Below are 26,755 nucleotides of genomic sequence, written 5' to 3'. Positions count from 1 at the left end.
GATGAACTCTAATGTTGTCACCTGATTATTTGCCTTAAATTTCTATTTTGTTGTTTTGTCTACCCACGGTTTTGTGTATTTTTATATTGTTTCGTCAACGTTCGGTATTGACAAGGTGTTGAAGTGGGGAAATTAGTGTCACTGGCACTGTCAAATTACTTACAAATCATTTTAGTATTTTACTCCAACTACGGTTATTCCTTGTTCTGCGTAGTACATATACCGGTAAATGGGGCAGCAATTGTATACAGGGTTACTATAGTAAAAGTAAACGCATCGCAGCTACGTGTGAGTATTTTTTATTTACAAGAAAGAAAATTGACTTCACATTGCTGCAATGAAACTTCACAACAATGTATCTGTGTAAACTGGGAGAATTCTTCTTTCAATTGAACAACAAAATTGCGGATACGTATCGTTTGTGACAACGCATTATGATTCCTCGATGGGTCGGTGAAAGATCTCATTAAAGAATTCGATCTTTTTCATAACACCTAAGTCGGTTTTGAGCGAGCTACCTTTAGTGTACCATTTGATCCTCCATTGCTTTTGCTATCCAGTCCGGTTCGGCCTGTGCTATTTTTTCAATGATCTGATTAACTTGATAACACAGTGATTGTATTTGTTTGTCCCATGTTGGCAAGATTTCACGTGCTAAAAATGAACAGTAGTGTGAATGTGGTGAATCGTAGTGTGCAATGAAAGAAAAATAATTTTAACCAATACTCACTTTCGAAGTGTACTATCGAGTCGATCTGATCAATAAATCCATTCATTCGACCCTCTGTGATCATTTGACTGGCTATTTTTTCAGCTTTTGTTGGTGGAATTTCTAACAGGGCACCCAGCTCTTCAAAAGTTATGTTATTGTACAGCTTACTAGCTGAGAGTAAATTATGCTCGATTACTGCCCTGTCGAGTATTGTCGATCCGAGTCCATCAATTGTGCAAGCCTTCTGATGCGGCTGTAATAAAGCTTCGAATTCCTGCAACTCTGAACGACGGATTATGCGATCCAGATACATTTTCTCGAGAATTGAATAAGCAGGAAGTTGCTGACAACGTTCGTCTTTGAATAGCGTTGCTAGCATGCGGCTTCTTTGCTGTCCTGTTGAGATACAAATGATGGTTTAACTGTAAAATACTATTTTATTTGTCACATTCACTTTGGGCCTGCTACTTACCTGCGGAAGCTAGTACTGTGCAGATTAATGCATTTCGCAGAGCTGTCATACGTTCATCCTCATGTATGATTGATCTATATGATAATTCATTGTATCTTTGTGCTGCTTCAATGAACTTTCGTCTATAGTCCAGCACCCTTGCATAGCATACCTTATAATAGATTTGTAACTGCTCATTCTTAGACTCTGCCTGTAACCAAAGACATGTTTTTTTAAACGTTTTAATTATTCATATAATTATAATGCTATGTTAGCCTATGTTTGATTAAATTCAATAGTTTGCACACCTGTAAAAGAGAGGCTCTGTTAATAAATGCTTCAGCCTGCACTGGATCATCGTCTTCTAAATAAAGTCTAGCGATTTTGAGGTACGTATCTAGTTTATAGTCAACAGTGTATTGCCTAAAACAAATACACTGTTAGATTTGTTTCTTTTTAACACTGTCAAATGCTAGAACAAAAATAATTACTAACTTTTGTCCAGTTTCCAATGGAATTCCAACCAAAACGTTTGCAGCTTCACGCCAATTTTGATTACGTTCATAAATATCAGCTAAATGCTGTCTTATGCCAGCTACTTGTTCTTCAAATGAAATTACACGTGGTTGAACCTGGTATAGAGTACATTTAATTATACATAAAAGTAATAGTAATATCATATAAACATGTTCATGTTATTTACCTTATCCAAAGTATAATGTGAAACTGCTTTTGATATTTCATCTGGCAGTACCAGTAGCTGATTGCTAACATCTGTTAAAACTTGTCTCGAAATGACTAGGCTCACATTCTCATTTACAACTGAAACAGGAAAAGGCATTAGCTTATTCAACAAAATCAAAATACATTAAAGGAATAAAATAATTTCATTCCAAAGAACCAGTACATGTCCAATTGACAGTTGTCTCCTATATATAACTAAAAAAAACTCAGAATGAACAACTATTTGAACAAAATCACTGCTTTAACATAGCAAAACAGGAACGTACTTGCTTCAATGAAGATTTTTAAGGCATCAATCAATTCCTCACCAGAGGAAGTAAGTATAACATCGAGTATAGCACGATACCTAAAATTGACATTTTGAAAATTTGCAAGAGAAGCCAATGGATTAACAAAAAATATAGTTTACTTTTCAGCCTGATCCTTGTGCGAACCGCCGGAGTGTGCTAAATTAGTAAGCTGTTGACGTACGCTGGACACGGTCACCACCATTTTTTTTTCGAAAATGATGTTTGCAACTAATAACTACCTAATTACGTTTACCAGTTGTACGGCGGCTGGAGGACAATAGACAACAACTGAACTAGCGCCACACGCGACGTTGTATGATACTATCATTCGATTTTCATACTAACGGTAGGTACGTTCAGCGTTTTTAACAACTTGGATCTAAAATTAGGACATTGGAGGTTGGAAAATTAAATTTTTATAAGCTACATAATCTTTGTATAAGGCAGTTAGCTGTATATAATTACAGTAACCATTTACGTAACTGTGTTAAACGAATAATTTATGGTTTCTTGCAAGTTATGTGGATCCAGGTTGTTTCTATGCTCAATCAAAATTATGGGTACTCTGGTACACGTATCTGATTGGACCAGGTTGGATGAAGAGGGCGTTGTTTATGCGTGACGTGTTTAACCGCGTAGGGCGCACGCAGTGGAAATGAAAATTCGTACGTGTCCTTATACTTTATTGTGGTTTTCATGCGTTATTTGACAAGCAATAATGCGCGGTTTTTTGGTGGACATCCACAAGTATACACTTTTTGAATAATTAGTGATTTCTTGTGGATCTTGTAGGCGATAAGGTACTTTAAGAAGATTCAACCTTTAGTGTTGTTTATACACAACCTCGCGCTATGCATTGTGGGACAGCAATGGTGGGCGCGTGATTTTGAACAATTTCCAGATATTACAGAGAAAACAGGTACGGTTGATGAATGGGTATAAATTGTTAAGTAGTCTTTCGACAGATACTTTGTCAATTATTTTCTTTTATCTTTGTACCGATAAATATTCTTGATTTGAATATATATGCTTTTGAGGCACGCCCCCATCCGACACTGTAGGCACTTAGTATGAATGTTAATGTTCTAGGTTAAGTTTAATTTTACGACATTTTGCATCAATACTTACATAAATTCTTATTGTAAATTGTTGCTCAATTTTCACCAAATATATGGAGTGTAATTTCTTGCGAAAATTCCTTTCGCAACTTACATCTTGTATAAAATATGTAGTGAGTTTGCTTGGGAGAAAATGGCGCGGCGATGCAATAAATGGCGCTAATGTGAGTGGATGGAATATATTTAGGTAATTCTTTAATATTTGAACTTTCACAATGGAATTTTTATCTGTGCATTCGCTGCTTGTGATTTATTCATATCGTGAATCCTTACATTTTATTCCTGCATAACTACGATAAATTCGTATGATTTGGTGGTTTCCTAGCAAGTGTTTAAATATTTGAAATTTTAAATGTTTATTCGATGATTAGTATATATCTACGTGTTTTATTCTTTATGATGCAGTTTTGTTAGCCTCTGTTTGTACAGCATGTCCTTTTCCTTTGCTGTCGTCTGTTTTTTTTTAATTAAAAATATTGACTACAAATTTCTAACCTCTTTAATAAATATGATATTTTTATGCTTTAGGAGACATGTATTTTATTATAATAATACTGGCTTAATGTACGCAGTACATGATTAACAGGTCATTATGGAGACAGTGCGGTACAGTTTATTGATACAATTTTGTCTTTTGTTAGAGATCATTACAATTTCTGCATGATTATATTACATAATTAATGGCATTATTAATTGAAAATTGACAAAGTTAATTGTATATATTTATAGATTGCACAGTATAATTTTTGTTATCTGTTTATATTTAAGGAAAATTGCTGAAGCAGTATCCTGAAGATGTCTGTTAATAAAGGTCACGGTGCAAGAGCTCTTGTCGAGCCTTTAGCACTTGACTCACGCACATTGGGTGATAGTGATTTGAGTGCTTTGAGCCTCTCCAATAATGCAGAGCAATATTCATCGAATGACTTTGAAACGTTTGCAAATATTCAAGCTGAATTGGAATGCATGAATGCAGAGGAAGTTATGACAACTGACGAAGAGCACATAGTGATTGAGCGAAATGTTGATAATGAAACTATTATACCAGATGTGGAAATGCCTGATGTTTCAGACGTTCAGCCCGAACAAATTCTATACACGGCAGCTAATCAGAATACTCAAAACATCATATTTCAAACAAAACCAACATTGCAACGTGTACCTGTTTCCACAATACAGGTAATTGTTCAATCAACAAATAGTATATATAAAATCATTTTATTCTTAAAAGATTTGATGTTTGAAAGTCTAGGATTTTCTCTACACATATCATTATAGTTATGTTATTGAATTTCATGAATTGCTCCAGGTGAAGCCGAGCGCGTGTCAGCCATCGCAAAGTCAGTCTATCATGATCGTATCTCCTGCAGGAGGCCAAGGTACAAGTCAGATATTGAAAATTTCCCATCCTTCGACAGCTTCAGCAGGTCAACTACAATCTTTGGCACAAACTCTTATAACTGCCAAGTCTGCAGATGGAAATATAGTGCAGTTGCGATCAGCTCAATCTACAAAGCCTGTCATGGCTACGAGTCAAGCAGGGAATATTACTTTAAGTAATATTCAGAGTATGAAAGCAGTACAATCAGCGATAAAAAGACCTGCGCAGTCTGGTCAGCAAAACAGAAACGTTAGTGTATATTACAATCTACTCTCAATTCAAATAGAATTATCTCTCTACTTTCAATACAAAAACAAAATCCTCATTGTAACAAACTAGCCTTTATCAAACAAAAAGAATGGTAGAAATGTAACAGTAGAAAGAAAAAAATTCTCCTTTAGAAGACTATATATTAAAGACTTGTAGTTGGGTTCAACTAAATTAAACTTCACTCTACCATATTTTAACTAAGCCGAGCATAGACGAAGGTTTACGAAAATGCACGAAATTATTACGAAGAGTAGCGCGCCACATTTTAAAATTTATTTGAACAGAAAGCATACATTATTCGCATTTTTAGTTTCATTGAGTACTGCTACAATAGGTTTTATTGTATAATATTCCATAGATATATCAGAAAATTAGAAATATTTAATTACGAATTATCTTTTTGTAGGTCTACACGAAAATGATACTAACTGGTACTCAAGCACAATCTGGTCAGCAGGTTTTAATAGCAACATCACAGGGTGACAATCAGCAACCACAGACAATAAAATTTTTGTCGAGCAGTGCCTCTGGCCAAAGTATTACCAGTCCACCAAAAACTATTACATTAGCACAAGCACAGCAGATGTGTCTTCTGTCTTCTAGTAAAGTACAACATATATTACCTTCGTCACCTCAGAAACAACAGGTAAGATATTCTCCTTCATCGTACAACTGAATTCATTTATTTAATTATACAAATTAACGACTTGTTTTCTAATAGGGCATTATCGTGAACAAGTTATTACATTCATCGACAGGACAGACACCTAAAATGACAATAGTACCAAACAGTGTCGTGAAGTCGCCTACAAAAATACTTCCTGCTCCAAGTATGACAACGCAAGTAAAACCATCCTTGATAACAAACTCGCAATCTGCAACATTTACTGCTGGCAACAAAGCAACGGGTCAACAGAGTCAGCAGAAAGTGATTATTAGACAGGTAGGTTGATACTCACAGGACATAAAGTACATGTAGCATTAATATTAATTTTCTAAGAATCTTGGGAAGAGGCTCTATTTGCCAAAATTATATATAAACAATTATCAGTGGAGTAATATGTAAATTATGAATTTTTTAGTTAGTTGCTTCTGTCGTCGTACAGTACCAGGAAATATTAGTTAAATGTTATTCTTTCTTTGCGAGTAAAATTTAAACACTAGTTGATAAGGGTAGCAATTAATAGGGAACCTGAAGAATTAGTCAAGAATGAATTTTTTAAAGTACCCTTTTTTTTCCTCGCTGGTTAGCGAAAATGAGAAGTCGCCTTAATATTGTCTGGCAAAAGTTATATTAGAACGGAGAAGGAAATCCCTTTAAACAGCCCCTTATGCTATCTTTTTTATAGTTTCAATTATTTTCAGAGTTCATTAAAACCTGGGACAGTACTTGGCAGTGGACAGGTTATTAGAATACCAGCCAATCAGAACATCGTAACAGGATCCAATCAAGTTCATCAAATTCAAGTACCTGGACGACAAGTAAAATGATACTTTGTTATATCTATCGTATCCACCAAATTGTTGCAAGAAACTTTATTTTGTATCTTATTTATTTCAGGTACAATATGTCAGATTGGTAAGCACAGCATCCTCTGGAACAAACAATGTAGTTACAGTAGGAAAACCTAAAGCGCAATCGTCCTTGCAAACAATTGGAATGGCGCAAAAGATTGGTGGACAGCAGCAAATTGTTAAGGTAACAACTAGATCTGTCACATCTGCAATGTGAATCGTATCAGCTTGTATCTTCGAATTTGTTGAATAAAAACTGATATTAACTTTTTTTTAATACAAATTTAGGTGGTACCGTTAAATACTCAGAATCAGACATTGCGAACTGTTGCACCAAAATCATTAACTGCAAGCGGACAGAGACTATTAATACCTGCATCTGCAACTGTTGGAAATCAGTCGAAGAGTGCAGTTGCGATACCTGCATCTGCACTGAGTCAACTGGCGTCTGGTCAGGCTGTCCTTTCAACAAATTCAAATGTTGGAAATATTGTTGTTGTACCAGCCCAATATATTCAGCAACAGGTGAGAAAAATTGCAGTTACAACATGATAGTGGTTGTCATAACTGGATAACAGAATTAAAATAAAGCTTTATACGTTTCAGCATACCGAAGATGTGAAAGTGAAAACTGAACCATCCACTCCAAGTTTATTGACTAATGCCCAAGTGTCTCAGGGTTCTCTTAGTCACTTATCAGTCAGTTCTTTAAACGAGACTAAGAATTCACAACGTTCTTATGCCAGTGTGGAACCAAACGGTATTCGACCAAGAAAACCATGCAACTGCACAAAATCACAATGCTTAAAACTGTAAGTAAAATAAACAAAAAATATCTACGTCTCTCAAGCTGTTTAGAATGGTCTTGTTTCTCCTAGGATTCAATTTCTAATATGAATAATTTTGTTTTATGCATGCACAGAAATTGTGATGGCACAATCGTAGTAGTCACTGAATCATTAGTCGCTTGTTAACGGTCCATTGAAAATATGACAATCTATTCCATATCTGAAAAGTTGTAATACAGACGTAGTATTTCTTAGTGTGACTCGTAACTTAATTCAAGCACTAGACTCGTTTGATTATCCATTAGATTTAAATACACTTTGCATAAGATTATTGACAATACGTTGACTTGATAGGTACTGTGATTGCTTTGCCAACGGCGAATTCTGCCACATGTGCAATTGCAATAACTGCTCGAACAACCTTGGCAACGAGGAGGAACGACAACGCGCCATAAAGTCATGCCTTGAAAGGAATCCCAATGCTTTTCGACCAAAGATCGGCAAGGGACGTGAGACTGGCGACGATATACGTAGACACAACAAAGGCTGCAACTGTAAGCGCAGCGGTTGTTTGAAGAATTACTGCGAGTGCTACGAGGTAAACAACTGTAGTACAACTCGACAACGCAAAGGACCATAGAAATACTATGCTCATGAGGGCCAGGATGCGTGCGTCTTAACGATATGCGTTAACAAAAAACTGATATATATATATATGAAACAACCAACAATTTTAAGAATCAAGCTTTCCGTTATTTACAGGCGAAAATTCCCTGTTCGGCGAATTGCAAGTGCATAGGTTGTCGTAACGTCGAGGAGCCGCATTTGGAGAAGAAATTATTGAAGGATTTAACAGAATCTGCGGACAGTAGAACGGTGCAGTTGGCTTTGAATAAGAACAAATTACAACAATTGCCAGAAATGGCATTCAGACCGCAAGCAACTTCGAATACTGGTGCAAGGTACTGTTATTGTTATTCATTATAAATTTTTCATTGAACTATCTTTTTTTATTCTCTGTGACATCAATCACTGATTGCTGCTTTTTTTAAATAGGCAACCCTTCAATTTTTTAACTGACAAAGTCGTCGAAATAACGTGTCAGTGTTTGATGGCGCAGGCCGATGAGGCAGAACGCAGTATGTTGGACGATGATACGTCGCAGAGGCTGATAATCGAAGAATTCGGAAGATGTTTAAAGGAAATTATTGAGTCCGCACACAAAGCGGAAGCCACTTAGCAGCCGTACGTGTTGATAAACAAAGCAGTTGCCAATTGTTATAAATGTATTGAGGAATTGCTAAGGCGATGGCGTTGTTTGATTATATATTTTGAATAGTATTTAGTTAGGGAAGAAAAAAAGGTATGGTAGAACGAGAAGAAATGATAATGTATGCAAAGCACAGTTGCGCGCTGTATGATTACAGATATGACGATTAGATTATCATGCATAAAAAATGTTAGAAATGCTAGCAGTTGTATAAAGAAATGGCCGAAGTGAACTTATCCATCCATTTGAATAACTTACGTAAAATACCAGTCGATTACTCGATTCTGCTCAGGACACGATTAAGAGTTTTTATTTGATCCGAGCTCCGTGACAGATTATTTTGTTATTTTTTTTATATGACAGGAGATAATTGCTAATCTTTTTCAGTCTAGGTTTGCGGTACTTTTTGGAATTTTTTTCAAACATTTTTACCCGTTTCTAAACAACATGCTATCTTATTGATAAAACCTTCTTTACACAGTGGTCATTGTCTATGGGTGAAAGGAAGACAGGAGATGGAATATACTTTACAGCTATAAATATAAATAAATATAAACACCGTTCGCACTAAACATATCCTATATTGTATTACAATGATTATCTTGTACATAGGCTTGCTCGAGTAATAATACTGTATATAATAAGCAAAAAGAAATGGCTTTTTATAGTACAGAAAAATTATGTACAAGGCAGATGTTAAAAGTTTATTATTTTAGTCTTTGCTGTGTTGTTCTTAGTTTTTGAAGCCTTTGCTGTGTTTGATGCATTCTTGTCCAAGGATTCGATATCTTCACTCGTTATGGTGTCCACGGTAATAGTGTTCTCCTCTTTTTCCTTCACCAAATCTGGACAGTCCTTTCTGAGATGCGTTACGTCACCGCATATTTTACAGGCACCACCGTCAGGGTATAAACCTTTAGGATTATCCGGACATTGCTTAGCAATGTGGCCTTCTTCCCTGCATATAAAGCAGGTGGCATAACGGAATTCTTGAGTTTTGTTAACTCTGCACTCGTAATGCGTATGTTCCGTGGAACCGCATTTGAAGCAAATGCCGATGGCGGATTCCTGTTTGTCTAAATCTGGACACTCAGAGAGATTATGTCCGGATGTACGACAGTGGAAACAGACATTTTTCTTTCGGCGTGCCAGTACCTTTTCACATCTACGTCGTTCTAATTTGAGGGCTCTATTGATTTCTGAATAAGGTATTCCTAAAAGAAAATGGGATCATTGTACTATTAATGTTACATGGGACAAAAGCCAATGAATATTTTATGTATAATAGATAGTGTCATGATTTCCAATAATCTCTCGATTACTTGCCTTTGTTCACCATCTCTTCTTTGAGGTTTTTGAGTCTTTCGGCGTCTTCTTTCATTATTGGAAATCCATCATATTTTACTATGTCAATATCTTTGCCATTAACTGTTATTGTCGTTCTACCAATGTCTGGCTTTCTTCTTTTGTGTGTGTTGTCATCACGCACTTTAGGCGCTTTTCTCTTGTTCCCTTGTTGAGTATTTTTATATGGATTTGAATCTAAAATGGTTTTCTTCTTCGTTTCATTCTCTTTGCTATTATCTTGTTTTTTTAGATAATTGTTTTTATTTGTTTCCTCTCCCAACTTGTGCTTTTTACCAAATTTAACATCAGTGCTCCAATTGTTTCCTTCTATGTTAAACTTTGTATTTCCAGCTGTTGTTTTTTCATCGCTTGCAATGGTTTCATTAGTTGAATTTTTCCTTGCCATTTTTCTATTTCTTTTTTGTCGTTTACTTAAAGGTGCTGTGATCTCACCATTCTTTACATGTTCAGCTTGCATATTCTTGGACAAAGTTTTTTCATTCTTTATTTCCACATGTGAATTTGTAGACATTGCATGCTGTGTTATCTCCTTATTTGTTTCATGATTTACATTAGATATATCCTTTACATTGTTTTTATTTTTCAGCTGATTCACACTACTATCATTAACATGATCATTTTTATCTGACTTATGTGCCTTTTTTAATTTCTTTTTTGTGGATTCTGACTTATTATTCTGAACTTTATCATTTTCATCATTTTTCTTTCTTACTTGTGTATTGTCAAATTCAGACCATCCATGATTCACATTTCCTATCGTATCGTAGTAAACTAGTTCATCTTTTGCCTTTAGCAATTCAGATGCTGATTTTGGCTTTTCACATATTCTTGTATTGTGATCTTCATTTAAGCCTACTTTCATAACATGCCATGGTGTAGGTTCATTAGGTTGCCGTTCATTAGATGACTTAGATCCTTTTGCTCTTGCAAATCTTGTCATAGCGTGAACGTAGAAGCTGTATACAAATTAAAGAAAGCTTAAATCTCTTTTTAATACAAAATTATTTAATGGAAAAAGTAAATTATCTTTATTGCAGTCTATCATTCAAACTATACCTTTCTTACAAATATGTAGTAAAATATTTTAAGGTTAAGGCATGTGCATCACCCATAAATATCGACACATTAACTTTAAAGTACGTTTCTGCATAAAGGTTAAGCTCAAATTAAGTATTGAATTAAATAATACTAATTGATGATCTAATACAACATTTATATGTGTTCTTCTAATCAAAGTACACTATTCGTACCTCGATACTGCGACACGTGGTACATAAAAACTACGAACTGGTCAACAGCCAATAGCATATTCACTTGCATTAATGGTCCGATGGTATCCCAGTCCACCCACTAAACGCGACTGTCAACCAATGGTACAACGTGTCGACAAGAATTCATATTGTGTCATTCGTCATTAGAATTCGCGTTCAATGAGTGTGACAGGGCTGAACTACGTTTACGCGACGGTCTTATTTCGGTTTAGGGATTACTGATTTAAGGGAATTGATTTGCTTAAGTTTTTGAAGAGAAATGTCTGTGATTTGTCAATTCCATTAGATCAGTACTAACTAAATCGGAATAAGATTGCCGTGTAAACGTAGTAAACAAACTGAGCACAATATCTAATAAATATTAAATATATAAAATAAATATCAACTATACTAATCATATGCAAACAGCAAATAAACAGATTCAAATTTTACTGCTTTCAAAACAAATTATGTTCAATTTCTAAGTGCTCATGTCTGTTCAAGCTCGAGGTAGGAGTATAGAACATTGGAGAATGGCGCATGCGCACTGTTCCAGCCGGTTAGAAGAGGGGATGGATCGTCTCGCGATTGGCTGTATTTTGACGCTTGGTCCTCAGTGCTCTGAATCTCGCCGCGAGGGATGGAGCAGTGTGTCTCAATTTGTCTGAATTATACGTTTTCTTGCCATCGCGAACCTTCGTCTAGAATTGAGTCTAATTGTTAAAAGTGCTCTAAAATCAATGAACTAAACTTTTACTGCATCGTTAACCTTTTTACCGTATAAATCGTGAGTGCTGTCGGCTACGAAGTGACAATTCCCATAGTGGTGCTGCTGGTATGGTGGTTGTTTCTGATGTCGTGGTGGTCTAGTGCATTCACCGTTAAATTTTCAGGATTCTCTAGAACGTAGGTAGGTTATTTATCGATTATCATACGATACTTCTAACTTTATGGGATATATCTTATACCTGGCTTTCTTCCTACGTCCTTTCAGTAACATTAAGAAACCGTGGAATTCTTCTCTTGTTATAAAAGGGTACGGAACGATACGTATCCGCGGACCGGTCCGAATGCGCAGCATCTCACGAACCTCTTTTTTTCTTTCTATTCTTCTACCTTATATTATTCCGTCTCTTTTTTTTTAATTATTCTTCTCTTAACCATTATACTTTTTATCTTTCTAAAGCGAATTATTAAGATCTCTCTACTATTATCCGCTCTTGGCATGGTCAATTACTATTGGTCGAACCGACATGAATTTTCCTGATAAATTTCAAGTCGTGCTTCACGTAATATACCTAAAATTCTCGAGCTTCTCCAGGACGGTTTTACTATGTCACACTCGATGAATATTAGATTGTTATCGGTCAATTAGCGTATGGAAAGGAACGCTTAGTTTAACGTTTACATCTGGAATCAATTTTTTTTACGACGAAAATTTAACTAATTTTTTCTTTGATCTGATCGCTTCTCCATTTGCCTCTTGTGTCCACACTTTAGTTTTTGTTGGGCAAGGAATAACGGTTCACGCATGTATATCCAATGGCTCTTTTAAAATTTTTTCAGAGTAAGTATTTGCCTCGAGCTTGACAAACTTTCCTAGAAAATTTAAATTTGTACAATGCCTCCATCTTGTTTTAGGGTTAATTTGACTTTTTATAACGTCGTTTTACTAAGAGTCAGGTTGGGTTAGCTTTGCCACGCTATCACTCATAAAAACGTTCGATCAGGTAAACTGCAATATTGCACAAGGCTAATATAATCTTTCTCATTTTTTAATAGCTCTTGATATATTTTTTAAAAATAACGATATTATAAACACTCACGCGTATCTATTTTTATTGACATCAATCGACGTTCTTGTTAAACTACGTATCAGTGTCAGAGCCGTATATACACCTTGTATGCACAAGTGTAAGATCGTCCGAGTTCTGATGTATTCATCGTTTGATTGCCTTTAATTTCAGTATGCCCTGCTTGGACATCTTTGGTAATTAATAGCTCATTAACAGGTGCGTTTAATTAACATTTGCGTTGCGATAATAATTAAACGTTATCCTAGATACGTATATTGGATACTTCATATCCTTGTGTTAAATTAATATTAAATTATTTCCTTTTAATAGAACTTTTTGTCTTAGTTGTATCATTAGGAGATTATTTATACTTTTGGTATATATTCTTGATGCCGTTACGGATTCTCTTTTAAATATTCTTTTGCAAGTAAAGACATAGCGGCGATGAGACGCAAAATTAAAAAAAAATGCCGGACCTCTCTCGCACTCTTAACATTACCCTATTGTAGGCTGTGTAGTTGGAATATTCAGAGATGAAAGCGATGGTGAAATTGACGTGAGAACAAGATAAGCGAAATGATGGTCTATTGCTTGAAGGTCAGTGTAATCGTATCGTATGAAATTAGAAAAGAGTCAGGAACACAAGTATCGATATATCGAAAACATTCGATATTTGACGTTCGATCATTTTTTTTTTTTATATTATTGAATGAACGAAACTTTTTCGGACGGAATATTTAGGGCGAAAGAGGTGAAGCTAGAATTACATGCATCGACACTTGTTCAGATACGTTTAAATTCTTGACTGGCGTGTCTCGACAAGTATACGCGTGAACTTTACGTGTTCCGATCTAGATAAATTTGTATCTTAATGAGAATCTCACGTATGAGGCGAGCACGCCTGTTCGTACGGACCGACATGTCTCCGTCTTTTTTAGGTTAGATCGAAAATTCGTAATTTCATGTCATAAAGGTCGTACGTGTTGCATAGAGGCGTTTGAAAATTGATAAGAAAATTTAATGTAAAATAATTGTGAAAATGTTAATTCACTTACATCGCAAATCGTTATAAGCATTTTTCGTTACCTGACTTACGTATTTACGTTCTTGACAGATTTTACCAGCATCTCGTTAGTTTCGTTAATTTGACATTCTTTATAGAAGTGTTATATTTAACGAGGACGTACTGTTGAGTGTTACGTGTATCATGTGTTTGTGTGTGTTTATGTGTGTGTAAATATATATATACACACACAATTTTTAACTGTTCAAAAGGTACATACGAATATCCGTTTTTTGCCGTTAGCAACGCAAAAGAAACGAAAAGATTACGATGTAAACGCATAATTTGCAGCTAAACAAATTAGTTTTAATGCTTGCAACGTTATTGTAAACTTTATAGGATAAATGCGAAATCTGTATACCATTTGACGATGGTAGCGATATTGTTTGCAGATACTTGGAAAACAAATGATTTTGGTATGTCGAATCATCAAAAAATTACTTTTAATCAAAAGCTTAGTCAATCGTATTACCCGTGAGTTTTTTTTTGAATGGCTGTATGTATGCCTGTCCTTTTCTTGCTCACGTGACTCGCCATCAGTAGGTCTCACTCGTGCGCATGAAATTTTTAAGAGACTCCAAGATCCAGAGGCCTTATCCCTTTCTGCTCTCGCATGATTAGTAATGGACATTGGAATGCTTTGTTCACTTTGAACAATAACAAAATCCGACTGCGCCATTTCAGCTTAATATAGAGTGTCGAGGCAGCCAGCACAATCCCAAGGAAAGCTTTTGGAGCGTTTGAAACCCTAATCACGATGTCCTTTCCGAGCCAATACGTTTCACTTTGAGCGTATCGCCCAAACACAGGTGGTCTAGAATCGATCTGAAAATTAACTCAGAAACACATTTCACGTATTAGCACGCAACTCGGACTCTGGGGTTATTTTAAATATTCTCCTACATCGTTGTTTTGACGGAGATGACGAAGCGTCGTGTCCGAACAATTTGCTAACGTCGGAGGCTTTCTCGTGAGGGGGAAACAATTTAAAAAAATGAAGCAGGGAAGAAAAGTAAAGGCAACAAAAATAGTGATCAGGTCCTGAAAATTTTCAAAAGAATCTGAATCACTTTTTTTTTTACTTCGTCGACACTTTCCCCTTCATTAGTGGCCATGGCTGTTTTATTCTGGGATCGGTTTAATTTTTTTATTCTTTACTGTTCTACCCAGAATAACTCAATATCGACGAGTGTGTACCTTCAGAAGTCAGGTGCGCGGCACTTAATGCGTACTTATTACTGGAGTAAGCCAAAAAAAGTTGTAGATTTTCCTGGGCATCGTATATGGATACGTGTCAGGAGGATTAATGCTATTGTCACGGACATTAAAATTCACAAGAGAATCGATAGTCGAGAAGTGCGAGGGAGTTAACGGAGCTTGGCTCGAATTTTATTGACTCGTTTGTCACTCTTTGTATCACTCGCATTGTCTATGGTGATAAGGAAATCGTTTGTAGTTTATTCTGTAGCCACTGGTGGTCTTTGTAATTTCTTTCTTCCTATTTTTCGCATTCACTTCTTCATGTTTTAACGAAGCGCATTAATTAGCGAACTCACTTTCACGCGGAGTAATTAAAGATTCGGCGTAGGTGTGCGCTGTTAGATTGAGACAGGGAGAACCGGCAGTGACGTCACGGACAAATTCTCCGATGCGCTAGCGTGTGATTTTTCTCTGGTCGCAAGGTGTAAATGGGATTTTAATGTTGTGTCGAATGATGGTTTGCAATTATTTTTAAATGGAAGTGCTGGAGGATGATAACGTTCATAATAAAATGATAAATTTTTTGTTTCAGGCAGAAGATCCGTTCATGTTAATCGGAAGAGTAAGGGACATAAGAAACCGGAAAAGGAAGGGACATAAGAAACCGGAAGTGAACATCAGTCAGTGTAAAGAAGTAGGAATAACAGTAAAATAATTACCATGAGATCCTTCTGCAAGAAGAGGGGGTTAGAGGACAAGTCGTTCTGAAGCTGAATCGAAGAGTGACAGTTTGACCCCATGGAATGTCGTCGCGGCGCTCAACTTTCCCGAGGCTCATCCTCGTGCTCCAGCTGGAATCTGTCTCGTTCTTACGGTGTATGAATAGTGATCGTGCCACGTGATCGGCCGGATATAAGTGGAACCAGGTCGCCGGAAGTGGACGGGGGGTGATCGGAAGCGCACCAGCCCTGTTGTAGCCGTAAAAGACGTTTCCAAGGTTGCTATTAGTCATTGGTGGTTAACGAGAAGCAATAGTATTACTGACAGTATACTAGATGTCGACGGTACTGATGATCTGGTGCTGATAACCCAGTGATTGGTGGTTTTAACGGTGATTGGGATTCACCTGGGTTTGGCTGTTCAGGAGGAATTGAGGCCGACTATGATGATGAATATATAGTACAGGCTTGCCGGTCCTCTAAGTGCACGTGTGATACAGACTGATTCAGGCTGGGTGATACGGAGTTGGAAGCTGCGGTGGTTTCCGCCGATGTGGTGATGCGGGGATGTGGATCGGCGTCGACCCAATAGGAAGCCGAGACGGCTGGACCTGGGGAATTGGACTCTCGTTTATTGTACTTTTATGCTGGTGCCACGTCGGTCAGAGTGACGCCAATCTGACCGAGGGCGGCGTCGCGACGGCGAAGAACGTTGCCCCTATTGCAAAGAATAGCGGCACGTCCGGCGTCGTGTCGCCACCCTTGTCCGCCTCCTCGTCCTCCTCGTCGGTAGCGTCATCGGGCAGGCCCGATGATGACTGTAGCAATGTGACCACGGCGACTGGAGATGGTTAGTTTGAATTCGTTTTCTACATGCGTGTGAAGTTAGCAGATCATTTTTTCAATTTTGGTTTTTTTTTTTTGGGTAAAATCGAGAGAATTATTACTAGAATATACCAGGACAATTGAACTCAGTTGCATGCGAAAAGAACTCCCATTTATTTATGATCTGCTGGAAGTTGATCTGCTAACTTCACACGAATGTTTTCTACAGTAATATACTTATAGACTGTATAGTGAAACTCGAAAACTTTTTGGAGGGGATTTATGTACGATATTTATTTTATTTTGGAAAGATATAGAAGACCAAAAATTATTTGTTTAAATCAAACTCGCGTAGGTTTGTAGTAACTTCTATTTCGTTTGTAGTAGCTTTGTTTCGTTTGTAGTTGTTTGTAGTAACTTCTATTTCGTTTGTAGTAGCTTTGTTTCGTTTGTAGTTGTTTGTAGTAACTTCTATTTCGTTTGTAGTAGCTTTGTTTCGTTTGTAGTTGTTTGTAGTAACTTCTATTTCGTTTGTAGTAGCTTTGTTTCGTTTGTAGTTGTTTGTAGTAACTTCTATTTCGTTTGTAGTAGCTTTGTTTCGTTTGTAGTTGTTTGTAGTAACTTCTATTTCGTTTGTAGTAGCTTTGTTTCGTTTGTAGTTGTTTGTAGTAACTTCTATTTCGTTTGTAGTAGCTTTGTTTCGTTTGTAGTTGTTTGTAGTAACTTCTATTTCGTTTGTAGTAGCTTTGTTTCGTTTGTAGTTGTTTGTAGTAACTTCTATTTCGTTTGTAGTAGCTTTGTTTCGTTTGTAGTTGTTTGTAGTAACTTCTATTTCGTTTGTAGTAGCTTTGTTTCGTTTGTAGTTGTTTGTAGTAACTTCTATTTCGTTTGTAGTAGCTTTGTTTCGTTTGTAGTTGTTTGTAGTAACTTCTATTTCGTTTGTAGTAGCTTTGTTTCGTTTGTAGTTGTTTGTAGTAACTTCTATTTCGTTTGTAGTAGCTTTGTTTCGTTTGTAGTTGTTTGTAGTAACTTCTATTTCGTTTGTAGTAGCTTTGTTTCGTTTGTAGTTGTTTGTAGTAACTTCTATTTCGTTTGTAGTAGCTTTGTTTCGTTTGTAGTTGTTTGTAGTAACTTCTATTTCGTTTGTAGTAGCTTTGTTTCGTTTGTAGTTGTTTGTAGTAACTTCTATTTCGTTTGTAGTAGCTTTGTTTCGTTTGTAGTTGTTTGTAGTAACTTCTATTTCGTTTGTAGTAGCTTTGTTTCGTTTGTAGTTGTTTGTAGTAACTTCTATTTCGTTTGTAGTAGCTTTGTTTCGTTTGTAGTTGTTTGTAGTAACTTCTATTTCGTTTGTAGTAGCTTTGTTTCGTTTGTAGTTGTTTGTAGTAACTTCTATTTCGTTTGTAGTAGCTTTGTTTCGTTTGTAGTTGTTTGTAGTAACTTCTATTTCGTTTGTAGTAGCTTTGTTTCGTTTGTAGTTGTTTGTAGTAACTTCTATTTCGTTTGTAGTAGCTTTGTTTCGTTTGTAGTTGTTTGTAGTAACTTCTATTTCGTTTGTAGTAGCTTTGTTTCGTTTGTAGTTGTTTGTAGTAACTTCTATTTCGTTTGTAGTAGCTTTGTTTCGTTTGTAGTTGTTTGTAGTAACTTCTATTTCGTTTGTAGTAGCTTTGTTTCGTTTGTAGTTGTTTGTAGTAACTTCTATTTCGTTTGTAGTAGCTTTGTTTCGTTTGTAGTTGTTTGTAGTAACTTCTATTTCGTTTGTAGTAGCTTTGTTTCGTTTGTAGTTGTTTGTAGTAACTTCTATTTCGTTTGTAGTAGCTTTGTTTCGTTTGTAGTTGTTTGTAGTAACTTCTATTTCGTTTGTAGTAGCTTTGTTTCGTTTGTAGTTGTTTGTAGTAACTTCTATTTCGTTTGTAGTAGCTTTGTTTCGTTTGTAGTTGTTTGTAGTAACTTCTATTTCGTTTGTAGTAGCTTTGTTTCGTTTGTAGTTGTTTGTAGTAACTTCTATTTCGTTTGTAGTAGCTTTGTTTCGTTTGTAGTTGTTTGTAGTAACTTCTATTTCGTTTGTAGTAGCTTTGTTTCGTTTGTAGTTGTTTGTAGTAACTTCTATTTCGTTTGTAGTAGCTTTGTTTCGTTTGTAGTTGTTTGTAGTAACTTCTATTTCGTTTGTAGTAGCTTTGTTTCGTTTGTAGTTGTTTGTAGTAACTTCTATTTCGTTTGTAGTAGCTTTGTTTCGTTTGTAGTTGTTTGTAGTAACTTCTATTTCGTTTGTAGTAGCTTTGTTTCGTTTGTAGTTGTTTGTAGTAACTTCTATTTCGTTTGTAGTAGCTTTGTTTCGTTTGTAGTTGTTTGTAGTAACTTCTATTTCGTTTGTAGTAGCTTTGTTTCGTTTGTAGTTGTTTGTAGTAACTTCTATTTCGTTTGTAGTAGCTTTGTTTCGTTTGTAGTTGTTTGTAGTAACTTCTATTTCGTTTGTAGTAGCTTTGTTTCGTTTGTAGTTGTTTGTAGTAACTTCTATTTCGTTTGTAGTAGCTTTGTTTCGTTTGTAGTTGTTTGTAGTAACTTCTATTTCGTTTGTAGTAGCTTTGTTTCGTTTGTAGTTGTTTGTAGTAACTTCTATTTCGTTTGTAGTAGCTTTGTTTCGTTTGTAGTTGTTTGTAGTAACTTCTATTTCGTTTGTAGTAGCTTTGTTTCGTTTGTAGTTGTTTGTAGTAACTTCTATTTCGTTTGTAGTAGCTTTGTTTCGTTTGTAGTTGTTTGTAGTAACTTCTATTTCGTTTGTAGTAGCTTTGTTTCGTTTGTAGTTGTTTGTAGTAACTTCTATTTCGTTTGTAGTAGCTTTGTTTCGTTTGTAGTTGTTTGTAGTAACTTCTATTTCGTTTGTAGTAGCTTTGTTTCGTTTGTAGTTGTTTGTAGTAACTTCTATTTCGTTTGTAGTAGCTTTGTTTCGTTTGTAGTTGTTTGTAGTAACTTCTATTTCGTTTGTAGTAGCTTTGTTTCGTTTGTAGTTGTTTGTAGTAACTTCTATTTCGTTTGTAGTAGCTTTGTTTCGTTTGTAGTTGTTTGTAGTAACTTCTATTTCGTTTGTAGTAGCTTTGTTTCGTTTGTAGTTGTTTGTAGTAACTTCTATTTCGTTTGTAGTAGCTTTGTTTCGTTTGTAGTTGTTTGTAGTAACTTCTATTTCGTTTGTAGTAGCTTTGTTTCGTTTGTAGTTGTTTGTAGTAACTTCTATTTCGTTTGTAGTAGCTTTGTTTCGTTTGTAGTTGTTTGTAGTAACTTCTATTTCGTTTGTAGTAGCTTTGTTTCGTTTGTAGTTGTTTGTAGTAACTTCTATTTCGTTTGTAGTAGCTTTGTTTCGTTTGTAGTTGTTTGTAGTAACTTCTATTTCGTTTGTAGTAGCTTTGTTTCGTTTGTAGTTGTTTGTAGTAACTTCTATTTCGTTTGTAGTAGCTTTGTTTCGTTTGTAGTTGTTTGTAGTAACTTCTATTTCGTTTGTAGTAGCTTTGTTTCGTTTGTAGTTGTTTGTAGTAACTTCTATTTCGTTTGTAGTAGCTTTGTTTCGTTTGTAGTTGTTTGTAGTAACTTCTATTTCGTTTGTAGTAGCTTTGTTTCGTTTGTAGTTGTTTGTAGTAACTTCTATTTCGTTTGTAGTAGCTTTGTTTCGTTTGTAGTTGTTTGTAGTAACGTCTATGTCGTTTGTAGTAGCTTTTTTTCGTTTGTAGTTGTTTGTAATGACATTCTTTTGTTTGTAGTTACTACAAACGAAACAAAGCTACTATAAACGAAATAGAAGAACTACAAATGATTCTCTGCAGGAATCAGTGATTAGATTTTATTTTTTTCAAAGTCGGTGGATGGGCTTTTTTTATGAAACTATAACTTTTTTTTGGATCTACTACAAACGAAAAACTTGGTACTACAAACAACTACATACCTAAATCTATAAGTCTATAAAAAAAAAATTTGATTTTCCAAAGTCGGGTGCCAAGTTCACATAGCTGCGCGTGGAGATACCGGAGTAGAATCATTGTCTTTTTAAGAGACAATGTATGCACGGGAGAGCCTAAATCGATAAATTAATATATCAGTATTTGCCGTTTTATTCGCATTGTTTACTGCATTACTATAAAGCTGCTCGCGCAGGGCTTCGAATTTCAATACGTTGCTCCACTTTGACTTGTTCATCCGATTATTTTACTAACAAACAGAATCCCAGTCGCAAACAACTCCCCGCGTACGTAAGCGCCATGAATATCATAGGCTTTACGGTATTGAATTTGAAACTTCGCTTTCCAATACGTTCACACTCTTAACCCACGAGTCTGCACGTGATGCGGCATCAACTTGGTCATAGGCCAAATCTATGCGATATATACAGTGTCAACTGCATTGAAAAGCCACAACGTCAATTATTATCCTTTGGATAGCATTGCGCAGACCGGTCAAAATAAATTTTCTCGAAATCTCACAAACAAGATGAATTTCATAATTCAATAGTTTGTTCGCATCGCTTCTTCTTGTCTCTGAAACAAAAACCGCTCTTTGGCAATCCACTCACTAATCGGCAATTGCAATTGAGCTTTAGTTTGCATTGCTCGTACGTCGTTGCAGTCAATATCCATAAATCAAATGAACAACAAAGTATTGCTTTGTAATCACTCACACAAATATTTCATGTTTTATAACAAACGAGACCTAAGAATTAATACATTTTTCATATTTCGTTCTCCAGGTGATGCCGGTCTGTCAGTAGTCAGGCAGAACGATGGCGGTGGTGCCACAACGTATCCTCATCCGCCAATGGTGCCTCCAACATTTCTGAACGGAGCTCTATCCTGTCAGCCCTACCACGGCGTCTACATCAATCACATCTACTTCCAATTGGCCAACGCGTTCTTCCTATTGTCACATCTGGCACCGAGTGGTATCCACGGTGTTCTCTACTTGCGGTGTACCCTCTTAGTTGGCTGTGCCTTCCTAGCTTTATGGGGATGGGCCATCGCTTGCTGGCTGGATGCTGCACTCTGGAACGCTCTGTTCGTGGCCATCAACTTCATTCACGTCTGCACCTTGCTGTACAGACTGAGACCAGTGAAATTTTCCCGAGAAGTCGAGGATGTGAGTTTTTACTTTTTTCCTTCTTCTTCTTATTATTACTATTAAACAAAAATTCATAACAATTTTTCGAAGGCTCTCCTGACTCGAAGGAAAATTATTTCCGTCGCTGTTTCTTGCCCGTTACTTACAAGAGGCTGTATATTAATGTGTACTCTATTATATAATGGACTATACGTATATGCATATGCATATACGCAGCTGCTGTTATACGCATACTCGTTCCACTCCAATTGAAACGATACTCGATCGCACGAGTGACTCTCGAATTATCGAATGTCTCGAGTATCGCGTATCGAGATTCGCTCTGCTGGAAATAACGATTGGAGTGAAATTTAAAAGAGACGATTTTGCAAGATCGACACATGGTGGAGGATTGATTATCATTATACGTATATGGATTTGGCGGCGTCTAGTTACTTGTACTGTATAAGGTAGCCTCTGCTTGTATTATCTAATCGAAGACCGATATCTGTATGCTTATCACGAAGAGTTTGATGAGTTCAGTTAAATTCAAAGAGGCTCTTATCAGTTCAATGAAAAGGAGTTATCTGCACCATCTCATCGGATAGTTTACGGATACGCCTTACGTTCTGTACTTCGTGAGAGGAGATTTTTACATCCTTCAGTACTATCGAGATATGGATCCTTAAGATGCTCTGTGGATATCGTCAAGAACTTTATCGAGACACTAAAGCTTTATCGACTTGCGTCTAAAAGGGTTTTGTCAAGACCGGAAGTCGGTCCAGACTCAAACGAAAACTGGAAATTGTAATCACGAGCTTCCAGGACCACACTGAACGTCCAACGATAGTATGAATGGTAGTAGGTAGTAGTACTGGTAATACTAAGCTTACACCACTAAGCGGATACTTGTTGGGGCCACCCTTCACGAAGTCTCCCTGCCAATCAGTCAGTCTGTAACTTTAATTTCCGGCCTTGGGCACGGGCACGCTACGAAAACAATTTTCATCCGAAGAGTATTTCTGGCGAACGCAAAGAATATGGCGGCTAAGAATGAAGTAAGACCAGTGGGATGAAACGGCGCTAGAAATTCTCGTGACCACAATGATTTTATTTCATTAATTTTTTTATAACTGTAAGTAAAATCGTCAATATTATTATCTATTGACACGTGCACGGAACTTTAGGCCTAATTACATTGTAACGTGCGTCATGTATAATTTCGTTCTACTGTTATATGCTATTGATGATTCAGTGTCTAGATGCGCGATTAGACCGGGTGCACGGTGCGTCATCCGATTCATCCTCCCCCCTCCTTTATTTGAATACTTTAGAAACACGCACTCGTAGAACAGCGACACGCAACTTGTTATGCTATCGCGAAAAAGCGCGCTCCCCCGCTTTGTTACGTGTTGATTCGTTTAATTTGATTTATTTCATATGCACCTTGGCGTGCGTAGTGACGCGGTTTTATTTATTTATATTTTTTTTTCGCCAGAACGCAGAGTGATTATAACGTTTGACTCTTGGCTCAACTCGTTGCCATGGCAACGCAGACTGTACCTATAACGTGATTATATGCTCTTCTAGTCAAATTAGCGGATACCATTTACTTCCATTAGCCGAAATGTCAATTCGCATCGGGTTGCTGGTGAAAGTTTTGACTATCGTTGATCTACCACAACATAGTTCTTCCATCCCCTTATCAATTACCTTAACTTTGTATCGCTGTATCAGAAATGCATCCACGTCCATGCTGTCATCTGATGTCAAATTCACTAAGAGAATGTACATGACTGTTACTTATCCATTGAGTACTTGTTTTCTTTTTCTTTGCTGCTCGGTTACGAAATCTATCCGCCATTCAGGTTCTGATACTGAAACTTGTTTTTGTCTTTTTTGTCTTTCTCGTTTTTTTTTTTTTTTATTTATTCATATTCTGACTTCCATTTCGCGAATTGCATACTTGCCTGCTCGGACAGACCGGTATCGATGCAAGGCAAATATAACGTGTAGCCGCAGTGTGTTAATATGCAAAGACGCATTTGCATATTAAAATCCAGGTGGTCGGGTAGCTTAAAGTTATACGAAAGGGGTCTCGTGGTTGATGTTAAAAGTCGTCTGGCGGCCGATCGCCATTATTGGTTTTCACATGACAGCTGTTACGTCTACATTGATGTTACGAAAAAGAAGAGAATGATTTGATTGAAATCACACCGCGCTTGCATTTGTCGGTGCAGACGACTACGTATGTGTGCATACCTGAGTTGTTTTTCTTCTAACTAATTTAAATTAATTAAAACTCCATTCTGTTCCAACTTAAGGCAAGTTGCGTGTTCTTATTGCGGCTCAATCTTTCATGACGCAAATCACGTTCGAAAAATGTGTAGCAAGCTCGAAGACAATACCAGCGGGTATAGAAATATGCGAATAAAATAGCTTTAAGGCGAATTTCGATGAAAGTCGCCCAGTTTATTCGCTTGGAATTCGTTTCTCGTCGTATGGATAAACTGCGGCTTTGCATGCGAATGCATAACGACATTATGCAGTAACTCGCGGAGCTGTGTAGTTGCACTTTGTACGTCTACAAACGTATTATCAAACACCATCGTATCCATACGTACTGTAAAAGAGTCGCATTCGTGATCTAGGTACGAAATTGATGTTCGTTTATATTGTTTACACCATTAAAAAGCCATTACGCGTGATGCCGTTTCATCCATTGAACGTTAAAATGTTGATGAGACGATAAACACTTTCAAGTTTCCCACCGATAGTTAACGGCGATTCTCGGTACTGCGGTATTAATTGGATAAATTTTAAATACGGCTAAAGCTTTTAGGTTATGTTTTATACGCGATTCGAATTTAGTACTCGGGAAAGGGCGTTATGAAATATTCATAAACCACCGTATGTGTCGCGCTGGACGGTAATAGAGGGTTAATTCGATTGTTGACGACGTATTTTCCATTTTTTTTTCTCCATAAAGTAACTTACGTTTTACGTCGTTACGTTATTTTGTGTGTGAAGGGCTTAAAACGATTAAAGAGGCGACGATGCGCGCGCAGGTTAACGTTAATATTTCGGCAGTCATAGCAGTGAATCCTGCGCACAATATTTCTTTTATGGATCGTACGTTTACGGGTGATAAAATAAATCTGAAATTGAAAAGCGTTAATTAAACGATATTAATATACGTCAAGGTATGGAGAAAAAAGAGGTTAATCGCCCTTTCATCGTTAAACCGGCTGTGGCGCGCATGACGTGCTTCGGACGTTAATAAAGCAGCCCAGTAAGGTTGACGATACTGCATAAGAAAGTCACAATCCAAATAATGGAGGTTTTTCATCTTGAATTCATTTGACGTACCTAGCAGCTGGTACGCCTACAGCTGTGACCTATCCAACATGTCCGGTTTACAAGTTAATAAACATTGCGTGGCGATGTTATACGTTCACTTTTATAGTTCATAAATCGTTCATGCGCTTCTCGCCAACCGCATGATTTACTTGTGTCTTATGGTTTGCTCAACATAGATCGAATTGCGTTGTTGCGATGTCGCGTGACTTTAATTTTTGTTCAGTGCCGTTCTAATAGATTATTTTTCTACGTATCCTACACGTCAATTGAATTTTAGTTGTTCTTACAGACATTCACGGATACATAAGACAGATTACTACGTCCTGTATAAAAGCACAACGGTTCATGTTCTGGCTGTTGTAGCCAAAAGTTGTTTAAGCTGCTTAACGTGGGTCTCAGCTGGCGTCGCTGATGTATGCTTTAACGCTGAAGATTCTCTTATGTACCAACCTAAAACTTTCTTATACTTGTTGAAAAATATTTTCCTGCCGGTTGAACCATCTAAGTGGCATCCATTCATCGCATTCATCACATTCCTGTGGAAGGAATTCTCAAAGCACTCTTGAAGCTTTCTTATTGGAAGGTTACGTTCTGTTCGTCGCAGAATCAAACTTATTACACATCGAAGTTATTCAATGTGTCAAGATCTACTATCAAAAATCCTGTCGTTCGCGAAGGATTTAAAGAAACGCCATCACGTGCCAGGAAAAGCACGGATCGTTAAGATTGCGGTACGTCACTTTGAATTTAACGACACTTAAAATACTGTGATTTGAATTTCGTGTCCGCGACAATTGAAGGTGTTGCGTTCTCGTTGCGTGAGCTGAAAAATTCTCCAAAATCACGAAGAGGAGATTCTCTACAACGTCATGCTAGATATACCGTATCAGTATAGTGACAGAGGTTATAATGCCTTCTCTGACTTTATTACCGTGGTATGGTACCATTGACGTAGGTCGCTTAACCTTTTCAGGGACACTGACACGTATGTGTACGATTCCTTTTTTTAAATTAAAATTATTTCAAGTACTAAAAACTGAAATAATTTTTTTGGCACTTCAAAAGATACGTCCGCGAAGGGGTTGATAGTGCCAATTAAATCCTAGACTTATAAGGCCGAAGAACCGTTAGACATGTAACACCATTTTATGTTATATTTATATTCCATACGTTGTAACTTCTTGTGATAATGTCCTAGTAGACTTTGAAATACTGGTTATACAGGGTGAACCACGAATCGTGATCAGTAGAAATTACTTTGTTATTAGCAGTCCGATCGAGAATGTTTTTATCAGCTTTTGCATGGTTTCAAGAGAGCTTTAACGTGTTAGTGAAAATTTACTGGTCAACTCTTTTTTTAAATGTTTTTTCAAGGTTACCTTGAATTTTTTGCAACTGAACATATAATTTTTTTACGCCTGTCTGTTAGAGGATTTCAAGACGAATTCGGCACATGTAAGGACATGACATTTTTTTCATCCGGTTCGAAAGAAAATTAAAAAACTAAATACTCCTTATCACAAGGAGAATCACAGCTACGCCGTTATACGCATCCATTC

The 26,755-nt window shown here is 36.7% G+C and overlaps 4 protein-coding genes across 20 annotated transcripts in view; 2 read left to right on the top strand and 2 right to left on the bottom strand.

The window, feature by feature from the left end:
• Nucleotides 1–283: 283 nt before the first annotated feature.
• Nucleotides 284–2,533, bottom strand: LOC107264481 (COP9 signalosome complex subunit 4). Its single transcript, XM_015732782.2, has 8 exons — nucleotides 2,317–2,533; nucleotides 2,174–2,253; nucleotides 1,867–1,985; nucleotides 1,659–1,795; nucleotides 1,472–1,586; nucleotides 1,185–1,374; nucleotides 731–1,108; nucleotides 284–654 (listed from the first exon to the last, which is right to left on the bottom strand). Exons 1-8 carry the CDS (start codon nucleotides 2,397–2,399, stop codon nucleotides 521–523), a joined length of 1,236 nt encoding a protein of 411 aa, XP_015588268.1. The 5' UTR covers nucleotides 2,400–2,533; the 3' UTR covers nucleotides 284–520.
• A 41-nt stretch (nucleotides 2,534–2,574) lies between these two features.
• Nucleotides 2,575–9,111, top strand: LOC107264475 (protein lin-54 homolog). 6 transcript variants are annotated; one of them, XM_015732766.2, is made up of 13 exons: nucleotides 2,575–2,862; nucleotides 2,990–3,116; nucleotides 4,084–4,494; nucleotides 4,625–4,945; nucleotides 5,373–5,612; nucleotides 5,688–5,909; nucleotides 6,332–6,448; nucleotides 6,528–6,665; nucleotides 6,770–7,006; nucleotides 7,088–7,293; nucleotides 7,624–7,867; nucleotides 8,032–8,231; nucleotides 8,326–9,111. In XM_015732766.2, the coding sequence occupies exons 3-13, from the start codon at nucleotides 4,111–4,113 to the stop codon at nucleotides 8,507–8,509; spliced, it is 2,493 nt and encodes an 830-aa protein (XP_015588252.1). In that variant the 5' UTR covers nucleotides 2,575–2,862; nucleotides 2,990–3,116; nucleotides 4,084–4,110; the 3' UTR covers nucleotides 8,510–9,111. The 6 variants fall into 6 exon arrangements, with proteins under 6 accessions (XP_015588252.1, XP_015588249.1, XP_015588248.1 ...); XM_015732763.2 differs by adding an exon at nucleotides 3,844–3,921 and having other exon boundaries at nucleotides 2,575–3,116; XM_015732762.2 differs by having other exon boundaries at nucleotides 2,575–3,116.
• Nucleotides 9,112–9,186: 75 nt separating this feature from the next.
• LOC107264478 (zinc finger CCHC domain-containing protein 9) lies at nucleotides 9,187–11,296 on the bottom strand. 3 transcript variants are annotated; one of them, XM_015732771.2, is made up of 3 exons: nucleotides 11,158–11,296; nucleotides 9,866–10,863; nucleotides 9,187–9,753 (listed from the first exon to the last, which is right to left on the bottom strand). In XM_015732771.2, the coding sequence occupies exons 2-3, from the start codon at nucleotides 10,845–10,847 to the stop codon at nucleotides 9,236–9,238; spliced, it is 1,500 nt and encodes a 499-aa protein (XP_015588257.1). In that variant the 5' UTR covers nucleotides 10,848–10,863; nucleotides 11,158–11,296; the 3' UTR covers nucleotides 9,187–9,235. The 3 variants fall into 3 exon arrangements, with proteins under 3 accessions (XP_015588257.1, XP_015588256.1, XP_024937502.1); XM_015732770.2 differs by having other exon boundaries at nucleotides 10,964–11,169; XM_025081734.1 differs by lacking the exon at nucleotides 11,158–11,296 and adding an exon at nucleotides 10,964–11,155 and having other exon boundaries at nucleotides 9,866–10,884.
• Nucleotides 11,297–11,933: 637 nt separating this feature from the next.
• Nucleotides 11,934–26,755, top strand: part of LOC107264479 (blood vessel epicardial substance) — a 26,073-nt gene continuing 11,251 nt past the window's right edge. For 9 of the 10 annotated variants that reach the window (XM_025081735.1, XM_015732776.2, XM_015732772.2 and 6 more), the window contains exons 1-3: nucleotides 11,934–12,067; nucleotides 15,809–16,785; nucleotides 21,490–21,875. In XM_025081735.1, coding sequence (XP_024937503.1) covers nucleotides 16,503–16,785; nucleotides 21,490–21,875 — 669 coding nt within the window. In that variant the 5' untranslated portion in view covers nucleotides 11,934–12,067; nucleotides 15,809–16,502. The remainder of the gene's footprint in view (nucleotides 12,068–15,808; nucleotides 16,786–21,489; nucleotides 21,876–26,755) is intronic. The other variant, XM_015732774.2, reaches the window with a different exon arrangement.

Source organism: Cephus cinctus, unplaced genomic scaffold (genome assembly GCF_000341935.2).
Source record: "Cephus cinctus unplaced genomic scaffold, Ccin1 Ccin1_scaffold0171, whole genome shotgun sequence".
NCBI classification, from domain to species: domain Eukaryota; kingdom Metazoa; phylum Arthropoda; class Insecta; order Hymenoptera; family Cephidae; genus Cephus; species Cephus cinctus.
Note: the sequence above shows the minus strand (reverse complement) of the source record. Positions and strands in the feature narration are given on the sequence as shown.

What these genes read in the sequence shown, in the direction of transcription:
- LOC107264481 (XM_015732782.2), bottom strand. Translation starts at nt 2,399, where the DNA reads ATGGTGGTGACCGTGTCCAGCGTACGTCAACAGCTTACTAATTTAGCA. An exon ending in AAAAATCTTCATTGAAGCAA is followed by an intron (nt 1,986 to 2,173) that starts GTACGTTCCTGT and finishes TTCCTGTTTCAG; the next exon opens with TTGTAAATGAGAATGTGAGC. An exon ending in CTCGATAGTACACTTCGAAA is followed by an intron (nt 655 to 730) that starts GTGAGTATTGGT and finishes GTTCATTTTTAG; the next exon opens with CACGTGAAATCTTGCCAACA.
- LOC107264475 (XM_015732766.2), top strand. Translation starts at nt 4,111, where the DNA reads ATGTCTGTTAATAAAGGTCACGGTGCAAGAGCTCTTGTCGAGCCTTTA. An exon ending in TACCTGTTTCCACAATACAG is followed by an intron (nt 4,495 to 4,624) that starts GTAATTGTTCAA and finishes GAATTGCTCCAG; the next exon opens with GTGAAGCCGAGCGCGTGTCA. An exon ending in AAATCACAATGCTTAAAACT is followed by an intron (nt 7,294 to 7,623) that starts GTAAGTAAAATA and finishes TTGACTTGATAG; the next exon opens with GTACTGTGATTGCTTTGCCA.
- LOC107264478 (XM_015732771.2), bottom strand. Translation starts at nt 10,847, where the DNA reads ATGACAAGATTTGCAAGAGCAAAAGGATCTAAGTCATCTAATGAACGG. An exon ending in AGAAGAGATGGTGAACAAAG is followed by an intron (nt 9,754 to 9,865) that starts GCAAGTAATCGA and finishes ATTTTCTTTTAG; the next exon opens with GAATACCTTATTCAGAAATC.